The following is a 13,732-nucleotide window of genomic DNA, read 5'->3' as shown; positions in this document are numbered from 1 at the left end:
AACTCCTCAAATCCAACCTTAGAAATATCAACCCTCAGTTTGCAATCCCTGCTTTAAAATCCACTCCTCTCATCTGGAAATTGTCTGAAAATAGACTTGACTGTTTTCAAACTTAGTGCTAGATTTGACCCTGAAACAAGTTTCTAATTACATAGTTGTGCTTTCCCTAATGTAAAGTATCTGTGCGCTATCTATATGTGACACAAGTGAGGTATGTAGGGCTGATTCTTATGTAGTTCTGGCTAAATCTGAGTTCAATGAATTTTTTGGATGGTTTTTGCTACAAGGCCTAGCGATTTTTTTTGCTGTATCTTACCAAACTCACCACATTAATTGCCTACTCTGCCTCTGTGGAATCCCTCAAGTCTGATTCTAGCCCCATCCTACCATGTGCTGTTTCTAGAAAAGTCTGCCGCTCAGCAGTTACCCACGGAAAGGCCAGCATGCTGAGTGTCTATGTCATCTTTAAAGTCCTGCTGTGTGCGCAGATGAGCATTGGCATTCTGAAGCTGCCCTACTCAGTCAAGGACAGAGTCGAAACATGATGGAGAATGGGGATATGGCAGAGGCAGAAACATGGAGATCCTGGTATACTTGGTGGTTTGCAACAGGGTAGAGGAGAACACTGAGTGTGCTAGGGTTGTAAAAATGGAGGCCAGGTGAAATATGCAAGCCTAGATACCGAAAGGATGAAGGGCATGGAGGAATTTGAAGATGTGCACCAGAACATAAAATTATCTGGGAGTGGATGTTTGTTTGAAGCTATGACAGTAAACGTCAACACTCTTTTCAGACATTATCCTTTCAGCTCCCTCTGTAGACAGATGGTAACTGTATCGTTGGGCTTAGTACAGTATTTTCTGGAGCTTGAGAGTGCGCAACTCAGAGAAAGGTTTAAGCATTTCAAGCTGTCTAGATCCAATGTGATTTTGACTCAGAAGCAGATGTTCCAAATATAACACGTAGAAATAGTTTTGGTTTTCCTGTTCTAATTGCCCCAGTCTGGTCCATGGCAATATGTGCAGATGCTGGAAAGATGCAAAAAAAAGTTGCTAGGTATATTCAGCAACTGATCAATGGGGAGAGAAATACAATTGGTACTTTAGATTGATGACCTTGGGAATATCCATACTAGTCTGACTTGTCTTGTATACCTGAAACTGGAACTCGAGTGCATTCATGTTCCAGTTTTACTGCTCTTTTCAACTGTTTATTTTTCCCTCTGCCTATTCTGCTTTCAGGCATGGGGAAGAGCAAACCATCTTCACAGAATTGCAGCGGTTACTATGAAAGTGGGAATAAAGCCAGCAAGGTGTTTGCAGATATGAAATGTCCATCAAAGTTCACATTCTTTGATGTTACATAATTTCCAGGGACTGCGACTACTTGTATTCCTGAGGTGCTGGTCTTAGCTGGAAAACCAGGGAGTTGCTGAGCAGCCCACAGTGCTGTCTCACATCACCACCTTCTGGGAAGAGATCCAATAGACATTTGTCACTGAAAACAGGGTTGGAGGTGTCACCTGCTTAACTAACAAATATAGAGCAGGGAAACACATTAATATTCGCTTTGCTGCTGATGGAAAATCATTGAAAATGTTTCATCTTCTCAGTCAGTTGGTGTGTTCATTAGAGAGTTTCATTCAGGAGATGAGGGAATCGATGGCTGGGCCAGTATTTATTGCATTTTCCTAATTACACTTGAGGAGGTGGTGGTTAGTTGCCTTTTGGAGCCACAGCAGTCCATGGCGTAAAGGGACATCCACAGTGCGGTCGGAGAGGGAGTACCAAGACGTTGATCCAACAATACTGAAACAAACAGGGATATATTTCCAAGCCAGGACGATTTGTGGATTTGAAGGGAACTTGCAGTTCGTGATGTCGTCACATATCAGCTACACTTGGAAGCAAAATAGGGGAGCAAATAGACTCTGTTTTAAAATGAAATAAATGACTTTTGCTATCTTGTGCATATTTCGGGAAGTTAATCATCAAACCCAAAAGATAGACTGTGTGGATCAAACATAGACGACTGGACAGTGTCATCAAGTCATTTACTAAGGGAATGAAGCACATCTTGGGAGAATCCAAAGAAAGACAAAGACTGAGAAGATGAAGTCTAGAAAATTAACAGCTTGATATTATTCATCTCAAAAAGCCATGTTAAAGTCTCAATTTGATCTGTGCCTAGTTCCAGTCTCAGAGAGTACTATAGGAATTGAAAGGGTACATTTCGTTAGATCTCCTAAACTATTCTCTCTTCATTCCATTTCCGCAGACTATGGTGTGCAGCGTAAGTAAACGAGATGATTTCTCCATGACGGGGCAATGGGATGTTGTGACAAGAGATGCAGAGGACAATTTGGAATCAACTGTTTTCGATGGCATTCTGGTCTGTGTTGGTCATCATGTCAATGCCCATTTGCCTCTGGATTCTTTTCCTGGTGAGTTGATACTGAGTTTGGTCAGTAAATAAGTTGCATGTTGTGAGTAATTAGCATAAAAAGATTTTTTTTTATATAGAGATTATAGTACATTCCATGACATGTTACAGGTCAACTCAACTTCTTTTTACACAGCACCTTGCATGACTTTAACCTGACAATTATGTTTTTCTTTGGAGAAATATGGTCACTGTTGCAATGAAGGAAATACAATAGACAGTTTGGTCACTATTGGTGATAGGAAAGTGACCAAACTGCAGTGACTGGAACAGCCAGGTAGAATTTATAGAATGTGAGTTCCCCGATTGAGGTTGTTAACCTGGTACAATCAGGGAGCCCTGGCTGACAGATGTAAACAGGAGTGTCAAGGGTTCTTCTCACTCTCGGAGCCATCTCTGAGCTAGTTGGGCCAGTGTCACGTACTATGTATGTGGAAATAAAGAGTGATTTGGTGACGGGATACTGGCCTCTGTGGAGTTATTTCATCGACTTTCGATAAGGTGCACCATAACATATAAGTGAAATAAGCACAAAGAATGTGGAGTCATTAGAATGGACAGTTAGGTGCCTGTAAGACAGGAAGCAGAGAGCAAGAGTAAAGGGTGTTTACAGTGACAGAACATTGGAAGTGGTATCTTGCAAGAAGCAATGTTAGGAACATAGTCGCTCCCAATTTATATCAATGGTTGAGACGTTGGAATCAAAATTACAATTTATTATATAGCAGGTGACAAGTTGGGAGTGGGTGTCATAATGAGGAAGGCTGAAAGAAGAAAAGAATCTGCAGAAGGACATGTCATTGCAAATGAATTTAAACGCTGATAGGTGGGAGGTGTTTCAGTTTTCTTATACAAAGGTCACCCACCTTACTTGGAAGATAAGGACTTGGATAAGCAAGAGCAACAAAAGAATCTAGGGATGTAAATCAGGGTGAAAGTTGTAACCTGTAGTCATTAGGTCATAACAAAAGCAAACTGAGAACAAGTGTTTATTTCTGAGGGTAGACTAGATCAGATCTTGTGAATTTACAAACAGTCTGTGTTTACCCACATTTGGAGCAATCTGTACAGTTTTGGTCATAATGTTATAAGAAGAATGTTATAGACATACTGCAAGGTGTCAAAGCAGATTGGCAAAGCTGAAGGAAGAACTGGACCTTATATCCATGAGTAAAGGATGAAGAGCCAGGGTCTTTCCTTCCTTGAAATGGAAGAGTGACTTAATAGAGCTCTTCAGAATTATGATCGGATTAGATACTAAGGGAGGGGTTCCACTTGTTTGGAAGAACAAAGCTAGAGATCAGTAAATTAGATAACCACGAAGAAATCAAACAGGTAATTCAGAAGAAATGTGTTTATCCAGAATGTGCTGTGACAAGTTGGAAATCAATGTCATGGAGAGGTGATAGTGTGGAGAAATTTAAGGTGAATACACATCCACCCCACAGTTGCCAAATGATGACGTCTCCGACAAGAGAGAACCTGACCATCACTGCTTTAACATTTAATGGCATTATCGACACTGAATTCCCCACTATCAACATGCTGGGGGTTACCATTGTCCAGAAATAGAACTGGACTGTCCATATAAATTCTGTAGCTACAAGAACAGGTCAGAGGCTCAGAATACAGCAGCGAATAATTCATCTCCTGACTCCCCAAAGAGTGGCCTGTCCTAGCCTACTGGGCACAAGTGAGGTGTGTGATGGAATACTCCACATTTGCCTGGATGGGTGCAGTTCTAACAACACTCTAGAACCTGGCCACCATCCAGGTTGATTGGCACCACATCCTCAAGCATCTACTCCCTCCACCACCGATGCTCAGTGGCAGCAGTGTGTACTATCTATGAGATGCACTGCAGAAATTCACCAAAGATCCTCAGATGGCACCTTCCAAACCCACAATCACTTCTGTCCAGAAGGATAAAAGCAGCAAATACGTGAGAGCACAACCAGCTGCAGGCTTCTCTCCGAGCCACGCACCACCCTGTGTTGGAAATACACTGCTCTTGTTTTGCTTCAACTCCCTCCATAATAATATTGTGAGGTTATAGGGACTGCAGAGGTTCAAGCTCACCACCAACTTCTGAAGGACAGGCAATAAATGTTGGCCAACCATTGATGCTCACATCCCATGAATGAATTTTAAAGAAAGGAAATCAGATTCATGTTGATTATGTTGAATAAGGAAGGCTGAGAGGAAACTTGGATGAAGTAGAAATTACTCAAGGCTATTTAACCTTGGATTACATTTCTCTCATGACTTAGTTACTCTTTGGGATTTTCCAAAAAAAAGCGGCATGCCCTTAATTTGCACAGAGAAGGATTCCCTGTGCAAATAGAGGTGGGAAGATAGGCTCATGGAAGGCCGGGCATAAACTTACTACCTTGACAGGAGTGAGGGGCTACAGCTGGTAAGTCACTTTAACATGAAGGCATCCTTTTTAAAGCTCCACATATTGTACACTCAATGGTTACACCTCCCACGCAGGCAGACAGGACCTTCAGTTGGCCTGCATGTTCAGTACTGGAGCACTGGCCCTGAACTGACCTGACCCTCGACAGCTTCTGTTGGCAGGCCAGCACAATCTCCATTCTCAACATGGGCGGGCTGGAAATTTCAGTCCAAGGTTACACATGTTCATCTCCAGCTTTGTGAATACCTGAATAGTAAGAGGAGGGATCTCTTTTCACCTCAAATACACACCCAGAATGTGGTAACCATGAATAAAATGCTTGGTGATTTCTTTTTTTCTCCCCCACCCCCCCCGTATTTTTGATTGTCGGTAAAATTTCACAGGCATTGATGAGGGAGTTATTATACCTTCTGCTCTCTGTAACTGTTTAGACAATGAATGTGGAATGTCCCACTAGCTCCCATAGTAACAAAGTTAAGCTTGCATTTTTAAAGCTGGGTCCAATCACACATTACCCCGGCACTTGCTTGCTTTGTGAACATCGCCCTCTGTGTTTGGGTTTGTTTTCCCTACTCTAACACAGGTCTTATAGTTCTTGATATGCACGTTCTCAAATGCTCTGTTGTCTCCAACAAGTATTTGCAGTTGACGGAAGTGACAGATTTTCAATGGGAGACATTTTTGGTGCTATCTCCATTTATATGAATGAACAATTTGAAATAAACAGATTGAATGAAAATTAGCAGATTCATGCAGAACAATAAGGTGCCAGACTTGATTTGATTTGTTGTAGTCACGTGGACCTAAGTACAATGAAAAGCTTTGTTTGCAAGCAGTACAGGCAGATCATATAAACAACTTGCTTCTGGGTGAAGGACAGGAAACTGAGAATTACGATGTAGGTTTCAAAAATCTGTCCAGTTGTAAAATTGGACTTGCACGTAATATAATGGATGTAGCTCGCAGATGAATTGTTGTGTAGTGGCATTATTGCGGAGATATTATTTTAAATCCTACCAAGGCAGATGGTGAAACTTGAGTTCAATGAAATCTGGAATTAAAAGCTAGCCTGATGGTGACTGTGTAACCGTTCTCAATTGCCTGCACACACCTTGGAAAGCAGTGAATTCCCGATACTAAATACTAGTTGCATAAAAAATTATCTTCCTCATTTCACCAAAATTTTGTTGTCTATCACCTTAAATCAGTGCCATGTAATCTCAACTCTTTTGCCAAAGTTCAGGTCTTGACGTCTCATGATTTTGAATATCTCTATCAAATGTCCTGTAAACCTGCCCTCAACAATGTTGTCAACAAACAATGCTTGTAGTGCGGCAACAGCATTTGTCACTATCCTCAAAGTTTTTTTTGGCCTGTAATCGTCTAACAGTCTCCATGGCATGCTATCACATTTCCTGGCTTCAGTTTGGATCTGGTGCAAAGCTGAGGAAATCTCCAGGCATACCTCCATCAATGATGTCTTCAAGCAAGTTAAGCAGCCAATCATAGTGAAGTATGTTCACAGACAGCAACGCTGGAAGGAAATATCATTAAAATCTTCCACTTTAATTATTAAATGATACAGATTCTGGAAAAATGGTTAGGACATGCACATGGGATTAAGGTAGAAGCTATAATCTACTAAATTGACTTTAACTTTTAAATAAATATAAAAATACAAGGAGATATTTGACATTTAATCTGCAAAATAACTCTTTCAAAGGTAGTGAGGCTGTTTAAGAGTAAGTAAGAGCATGGTGTGCTGTCAAAAGCCCAGTTACATCGCATTAAACAAGATGTAACTTCTCCAAAAAGTAACAGAGAGACTACAAGCATAGGAATAGAAATTTTCATCAGCTCAGTAATTTCTAATTGTTAAGCATTCTTGGGGTGTGCCACAAAAGTGAACTCTGTGAAGAAATTTCAAATCATTGACAGCAACTTCTGTGTTTCTGCATTTAATTGTGCACACAGGGTTCAGAAGTTGTTACTATTTTCAGAATTGTGAACCAGCATACAAAAATGATTTCTATTAGAGAGGAATATTATAAATTTAACGTTGGCAATTCAGAAGAAAACCAGGAGAAAAATATAAGAATAAGACAGGGAAGAGAAGCAAATCAAGAAGATTAGAAGACAAAAAATGAGGAATATGAAAAAGACTGATGATCAAGACAAGTTTAATAGTAAAGATAGTATACTAAAGTAGTATAATAAAAATAGTAAAGGGTTCTGAGGAAGGGTCACCAGACGCGAAATGATAACTGATTTTCTCTTCACACATGTTGTCAGACCTGCTGAGCTTTTCCAGCAACTTCTGTTTTTGTTCCGAATAGTAAAGATAGCAAGAACTGCAGATTCTGGAGTCAGAAACAACACAGTGTGGAGCTGGAGGAACACAGCAGGTCAAGCAGCAACAGATGAGCAGGAAAGTTGACATTTTGGGTCAGGACCTTTCTTCAGAAATAGTAAAGCTTTTGAAAGCAGATAGGTCATTTTAAACAGTGGAACAGGATTGTATAAAATGCAGAATATCAAGACATATCTGACACATTTTTGATCTTAATTTCATGGGTAGTTGCAGGAAAAAAGCAGAGAGACAAGAGAACAATGTTGGGAAGTGAAGCATGAAAGGAACTATTTGAGGTATCCCAAATGAATTTCAGATTGAGAAGTCATCGAACGAGGATAGGTCTCCCACAGACGAGTTGGGTAGGAATTAGATAAGGACCAAAAATAACAAATTGACAGGATCAGAGTAGGCCATTTGAATTGGAATGATAGAGAAGCCATGAGCAATGAGCTAAATAACTTGCTCCTGTGCTGAAATTACTATGACACAATGATTATTTCGTACATTAATTAAAACACATATGCACAAATTATTTTAGTCTTTCTATATGATAATTGATTTTTGAGCAAATAACATTCCTTTTCTCTTTCCTGTTTCGCTAGGCATAGAAAAGTTCAAGGGTCAATACATGCACAGTAAGGAATATAAAGGTCCGATGGTATTTGAAGGAAAGCGAGTGGTAGTAATTGGAATTGGAAACTCTGGAAGTGACCTTGCAGTTGAAATCAGCCGACATGCTGAACAGGTAAGGGCTAGCACAAAATAAGGTATCTTGCTCTTAGGAATTGCTGAAAATATGATGGTGAGCAACTGAATTGATTAATTTTCACTGAAATATTATCTGTCTGTCACGTAGATCTTCTCCAAACCTGATCTGGTGCAGTCTGCAACAGCAGAATGTCTTCTGTATCTCCCCACAATGCTACTTAGTAAACAATGCAATCATAATGTGATGACAAATAATTATGGACAAATATACAGGAACTGAGACGTGCAATTCAGTTGCTCAAGCCTGTACATGATCTTGTGAGATTATGGCTGCCACTCTCTTCTGAACCCCATCATTTCGCTGAGGCTCCATATTCTTCGGTTAATCCTCATCTTACAAAACGTGGGTCAATTTCCAATGTTAAATTCTCACTATAGCTGTTTTTACTTTTGTGGATGAGTTCTACCAATGACTTCTACCGGTATTTACATGAAAAAAAATGTTTCCTGAGTTCACTCCTGATTGACCAGGTTCTAATTTTAGGGTTATGTCCCCTTCCTTTTGGCTCTACCCTGACCAGAAAAATATTTTCTCTCTCTTTCCCGTCAGTTCCTTTCAAAATCTTGAATACCTCAATCAATTCATAAGGCCTGTTTATATAATCTCTTCTCTAACCATCAGATTTAACCTTCTCTGTGTGGGCAAAGGGCTGTAAGGCAATTGGAAATGTGCCCAGCAAAGGACAAATATTATGTGAACAAGCTGCGGTTCTTTGAAGGTACATGCAGCATTGTGGTGGGGCAATCTTAAAGGGACAGGTACAAACAAGCTTATTTGGTGATCGCAATCCTTCCATGACCAATGTGCAATTGGTAAGCAATAGAGCGCACATGTGCACAGAGTACTCCAGATGTAATCTAACCATTGCAGATGTAATGAGAAACCATTAGATCTAAAACTCTGCAGTTAAAAGTAGAAAGAACGTAATGACCAAAATGGCTGCTGGCTTTGTGTTGTCTTGTGCTCACACCATAAAATGAGGTAGCTACCGTTTATCCAGATTCAGAAAAGTAAGGATTGCTAGGAATTGGTTTGGCTTAGAAATTGTAAAGAAAGTAGGCAAATACTAGTAGTCTGAGGTAAAAGCATAAGATGAGAGAAATGAGGAGCAAGTTTGAACCAGTTCCTACTTCTCTACAACCACTGTTGTAAAAAAATTACTCTTTTTCTCAATTTGATTACAGTGGTATTTTCAAAAATCCATTTGCCAAGTGTTTGGTATTTCTGACAGTCCACCATCCTGGCAAACTACTGTCCCCTCTCTGAACCACAGTCCCCTTCAAAGCCTCGATGCTCCCATATCAAAGCCCACATTTCTTGAATCTGTATGTTTGATTCCCTCCAATCTGGTTTCTGCCTTTTCCACAGTTCCAAAACAGCTCTTTTCAAAGTCATAAATGACTCCCAATGTGTCTGAGACCAGATAAATAGTCCCACTTCATCCTTCCCAATTTGACATCTTTGGCTATACAATGCTTCTTTAATGCCTCTTCACAGTTGTTCAATGGCATTCACCTAGTTTGTTTCTAAAGAGAGTTAGACAGTTATTTGGGAAGGAACAATGTGCGGGGTTAAGGGCCAAAAACAGGAGAATGGTATTAAGTCATTGAGAGAGTTTTATTTATTTATTCGTGGAATGTGGGTATCAATGACTAGGCCAGCATTTATTGCCCACCTCTAATTGCCCAGACAGCAGTTAAGAGTCAACCACATCACTGCGGGTCTAGAGTCACAAATAGGACAGACCACGTAAGGATGGCAGTTTCCTTCCCTAAAGGACATTAGTGGACCAGATGCAGTTTTCCAACAATTGACAATGGATTCACGGTCATCATTAGATTCTTAATTCCGGATATTCATTGGATTCAAATTCCACCATCTTCCTTGATGGGATTTGAACCCAGGTCCCCCAGACATTAACTGAATTTCTAGATTAATAGTCTTGTGATAACACCAGTAGGCCATCACCTCCCCAGGTCAGGTAGAAATACAGGGGTCTGAGCTGCCTCCTTCTCCATTGTAATAATTCTGTGATTCCATGACCTAGTTGAACTGTTTTTCCTTTCCCCCTTAATCTACTGTATCAACTATTACATAGAGATATATGTATATATATATTTGTGCACGGGAATAGGAGTTGGCCATTCAGCAGAGAATTTATTGAAATTAAATTCTTGAAAATAAAATGCAGTACTGATATTTACCTGTGCATTTAGATATGAATGTACAAATACGGAGGAGTGGGCTGTTTGACCATTCATGTCAGCTCTGTCAATCAATAAGATCATGGCTGATCTGTTTGCCTTCCAAATCCCACATGCCCATCTTGCTCTTGATTACCTTTGATTCTCTCGCCTTACAAGAATCTGTCCACCTCAGCTTTAACAAAATTCAACAGTCCCACTTCTCCCACCTTTTGTGGCTGAGTGTTCCAAAAGACACACAACCATCTGAGAGAAAAAAAATTCCTGTAATTTCTGACCTAAAAGGACCACTAATTTTAAAACAGTGCTGCCTGCCTCAAGACTGACGTGCAATCATAGAATCTGTACAGTGTGGAAGCAGACCATTTGGCCCATCAAGTTGACACTGACCTTCCCAAGCACATCCCACTCAGGCCTGCTCCCACTACCCCATCCTCATAACCCTACATTTCCCATGACCAATCCACCTATCCTGGGCACAATGGGCAATTCAGCATGGCCAATCTCCCTAATTGCACAGTGGGAGGAAACTGGAGCATCTGGAGGAAACCCACACAGATGCAGGGAGAACATGTACTCTCCCTGCAGACAGTAACCTGAGGGTGGAATTGAACCCATGTCCCTGGTGCTGTGATGCAATGGTGCTGACCACTGAACCACCATGTTGCTCCCGCGTAAACATCATTTCTACATCAACAACAAAATCAGAAATTGCTGGAAAAGCTCAGCAGATTCGGCAGCATCTGCGAAGGGAAAAAAACAACAGTTAACGTTTCAGGTCCCTCCTCAGAAATCTTTCAGTTCTTATAGTTTCTATATCACTTGTTAAGACCTTTCAGGGTTTTATAACCATCACTCCTTGTTTTTCTAAACTTCACTTGAGAACAAACCAATCTGTCCAACCTGTCATGAGAAGATAATCTGCTCATTTCATGTTCCCATCTAGTAAGCCTCCCTGGACCACCTCCAACGTAATTACATGCTTGCATTAAAAAATGGAGACCAAAGCTGCAAAAACGTGGAGCAGAATTTAAAGCTTGCTGTCTTTATGTTTTTGGAATGTCCTGTAGGTATTCCTCAGTACGAGACGAGGTGCCTGGGTAGCAAACCGTGTGGCTAGCAGAGGATTACCAGCTGACATGCTGTTCAACTGTCGCATTTATAACTTTCTTCCGACATCTGTTCTTAGCTGGTTTGCTGAAAGGAATGTGAACCACCGATTCAATCATGCAAACTATGGTCTGCAGCCTAGCCACAGGTTTGTAGAACCCAGTGACATTCTGTTCCAAGAGTCTGAACATGTCGTGTAATTGTCTCTCACTCCATGCTCTAAAACCTACTACTTTGACCAAGCTTGTGGTGACCTATCTTAATGGACCAGATTTTGTGGTAAATGAATGGCATTTATAGTAAGCTTCATACAGTCAGGAAGGATTGATTGTGTTCGGAGTTAGGCGCAGCCTGAGTGATTATATATTTCTGGGATTTTCGAGCAGTGGGGTGAGTTCAGTGGAGAGGGCAAGATGTGCTTTTTGCTTGCATTTTTGGCTTACAATTTGTAAGATTTTTTTTTAAATTGAAGCCCATGATTAGAAGCCCAGCAGAAAACAGAAAGTGAAATTTGGAAGAAAACACAAATTAAGAACTAAGTCAATAAAATAGAGGTGCAAGGCCAGGAGGTTTGTTGTACAGCATGTATGTCACAGAGTCATACAGCATAGAAACAGGCCCCTTGGTCCATCATGTCTACACCGACCAACAAACTCCAAACTACGCTAATCCCATTAACCTGCACTTGGTGCGTAACCTACTGTGCCCTGGCCATTTTAAGTGCTCATCCAGATGCTTCTCAAATGTTGCAAAAGTACCTGCCTCCCCTGCCCTCTCAGGCAGCGCGTTCCATATGTCTACCACCCTCTGGGTGAAAAATCTTTTCCTTAGACATCCTCTGAACCACTTATTCCTCACCTTTAAACTTACGCCCTCTGGCCTTAGACATGTCTGCTACGGGGGCAAGATTCTCATGATTTGCCCTATCTGTGCCTCTTGTAATTTTGTACACATCAGTTGGATTCTCCACTCTGCCTCCTGTGCTCCAGGGAAAACAAAGTGGAGCTGTAGTGATTGCAAGGCAATCAGCCAGCTAGGCCTCATAGAATATGGGTTCCCTAATTGGCGCTGTTAATCTGGTCCCAATCAGGGAACCTGACTGATGTAGAAAAAGGGTGAGTGTCGGTGATATCGACTCTGTATGAGGCATAACTATAGTCAAGGACTGTTCATGTCAAAATAACAGGTGACTTGGTAACGTGATATTGGCCTCAGTGAATATATTTCACCAGGCTACCCAGTTTCACCTCATAACTAAGACTTTTCATCCCAGGCAACATCTTGGTAAATTCTCTCTGCACTCTCTCCAGTGCAGTCACATCCTTTTGACAGTGTGGTGTCTCGAACTGCACACAGTATTCCATCTGGGGCCTAACCACTATTTTGTAAAGTTGTAACATGATTTCCTTTATCCTATTGACTGTGCCCTGGCTAAGGAAGGCAAGCATCTGTATGCCTTCGTCACCACCCTGTCTACACCTTCAGGGACCTACAGATTTGTACACCAAGGTCCCTTTGTTCCTCAGTACTCCATAGGGAGCTACAATTCATGCTGTAAATCCTTCCCTTAATAGCTCACCCAAAATGCATCGCCTCGCACTTTATCAGGATTGAACTCCATCTTCCGTTGCACCCAGTTTACCAGCTGCTCAATATCAGACTGTAGACTGCGACCATCCTCACTGTCAACAATTTTCATGTTCTCTGCAAACTTACTAATTATACCCTTTACATTCGCATCCAAGTCATTAATGTATATAACATATAGCTAGGGTCCCAGCACCAATCCCTGTGGTGCACCACTGGTCATAGGCTTCCAACTACAAAAACAATGATCCACCATCACACTTTGCTTCCTAGTTGTAAGCCAGTTTTGGATCCAGTTTGCCAACTTGCCATGGAACCCATGACCTCCTACCTTGTGGACTATTTCCATGTAGAACCATGTCAAAGGCTTTGTAAACTACATTGTCTTCACTATCCTCATCAATATATTTAGTCACCATTTTAAAAAAATCTCAACTAAATTAGTCAGACAGGATCAGCTTCTAACAAATCTGTGTTGACTATCCCTAATCAATTCCTATCTTTCCGAGTATTGATTAATCCAGTCCGTTAGAATTTTTTCCAATAATTTCCCTACCACTGATGCCAGACTAACTGATCTATAATTACCTGGACTATCCCTGCCATCCTTCTTGAACACAAGGAACCACATTAGCTATCTTCCAGGCATCTGGCACTTAAACTGTGGCCAATGAAGTATTAAATATCTCTGATAATTAGAACTGCAGATGCTGGAGACTCCAAGTGCCACAATGATGCCACCCGAAGGCTGCAGGAACAGCAACTCATATTCCGCTTGGGAACCCTGCAGCCCAATGGTATCAATGTGGACTTCACCAGCTTCAAAATCTCCCCTTCCCCCACCGCAT

The 13,732-nt window shown here is 41.1% G+C and overlaps 1 protein-coding gene across 1 annotated transcript in view; it reads left to right on the top strand.

Annotated features, from left to right (window-relative positions):
- Positions 1–13,732, top strand: part of LOC125456437 (flavin-containing monooxygenase 5-like) — a 44,311-nt gene that overhangs the window by 17,128 nt on the left and 13,451 nt on the right. Inside the window, exons 4-6 of the mRNA XM_048539540.2 lie at positions 2,278–2,443; positions 7,817–7,959; positions 11,258–11,445. Of these exons, the coding sequence (XP_048395497.1) occupies positions 2,278–2,443; positions 7,817–7,959; positions 11,258–11,445 (497 nt within the window). The remainder of the gene's footprint in view (positions 1–2,277; positions 2,444–7,816; positions 7,960–11,257; positions 11,446–13,732) is intronic.

This window comes from Stegostoma tigrinum, chromosome 8 (genome assembly GCF_030684315.1).
Source record: "Stegostoma tigrinum isolate sSteTig4 chromosome 8, sSteTig4.hap1, whole genome shotgun sequence".
NCBI classification, from domain to species: Eukaryota; Metazoa; Chordata; class Chondrichthyes; order Orectolobiformes; family Stegostomatidae; genus Stegostoma; species Stegostoma tigrinum.
The sequence above is the reverse complement of the archived record's forward strand: the minus strand, read 5'-3'. Positions and strand labels throughout refer to the sequence as shown.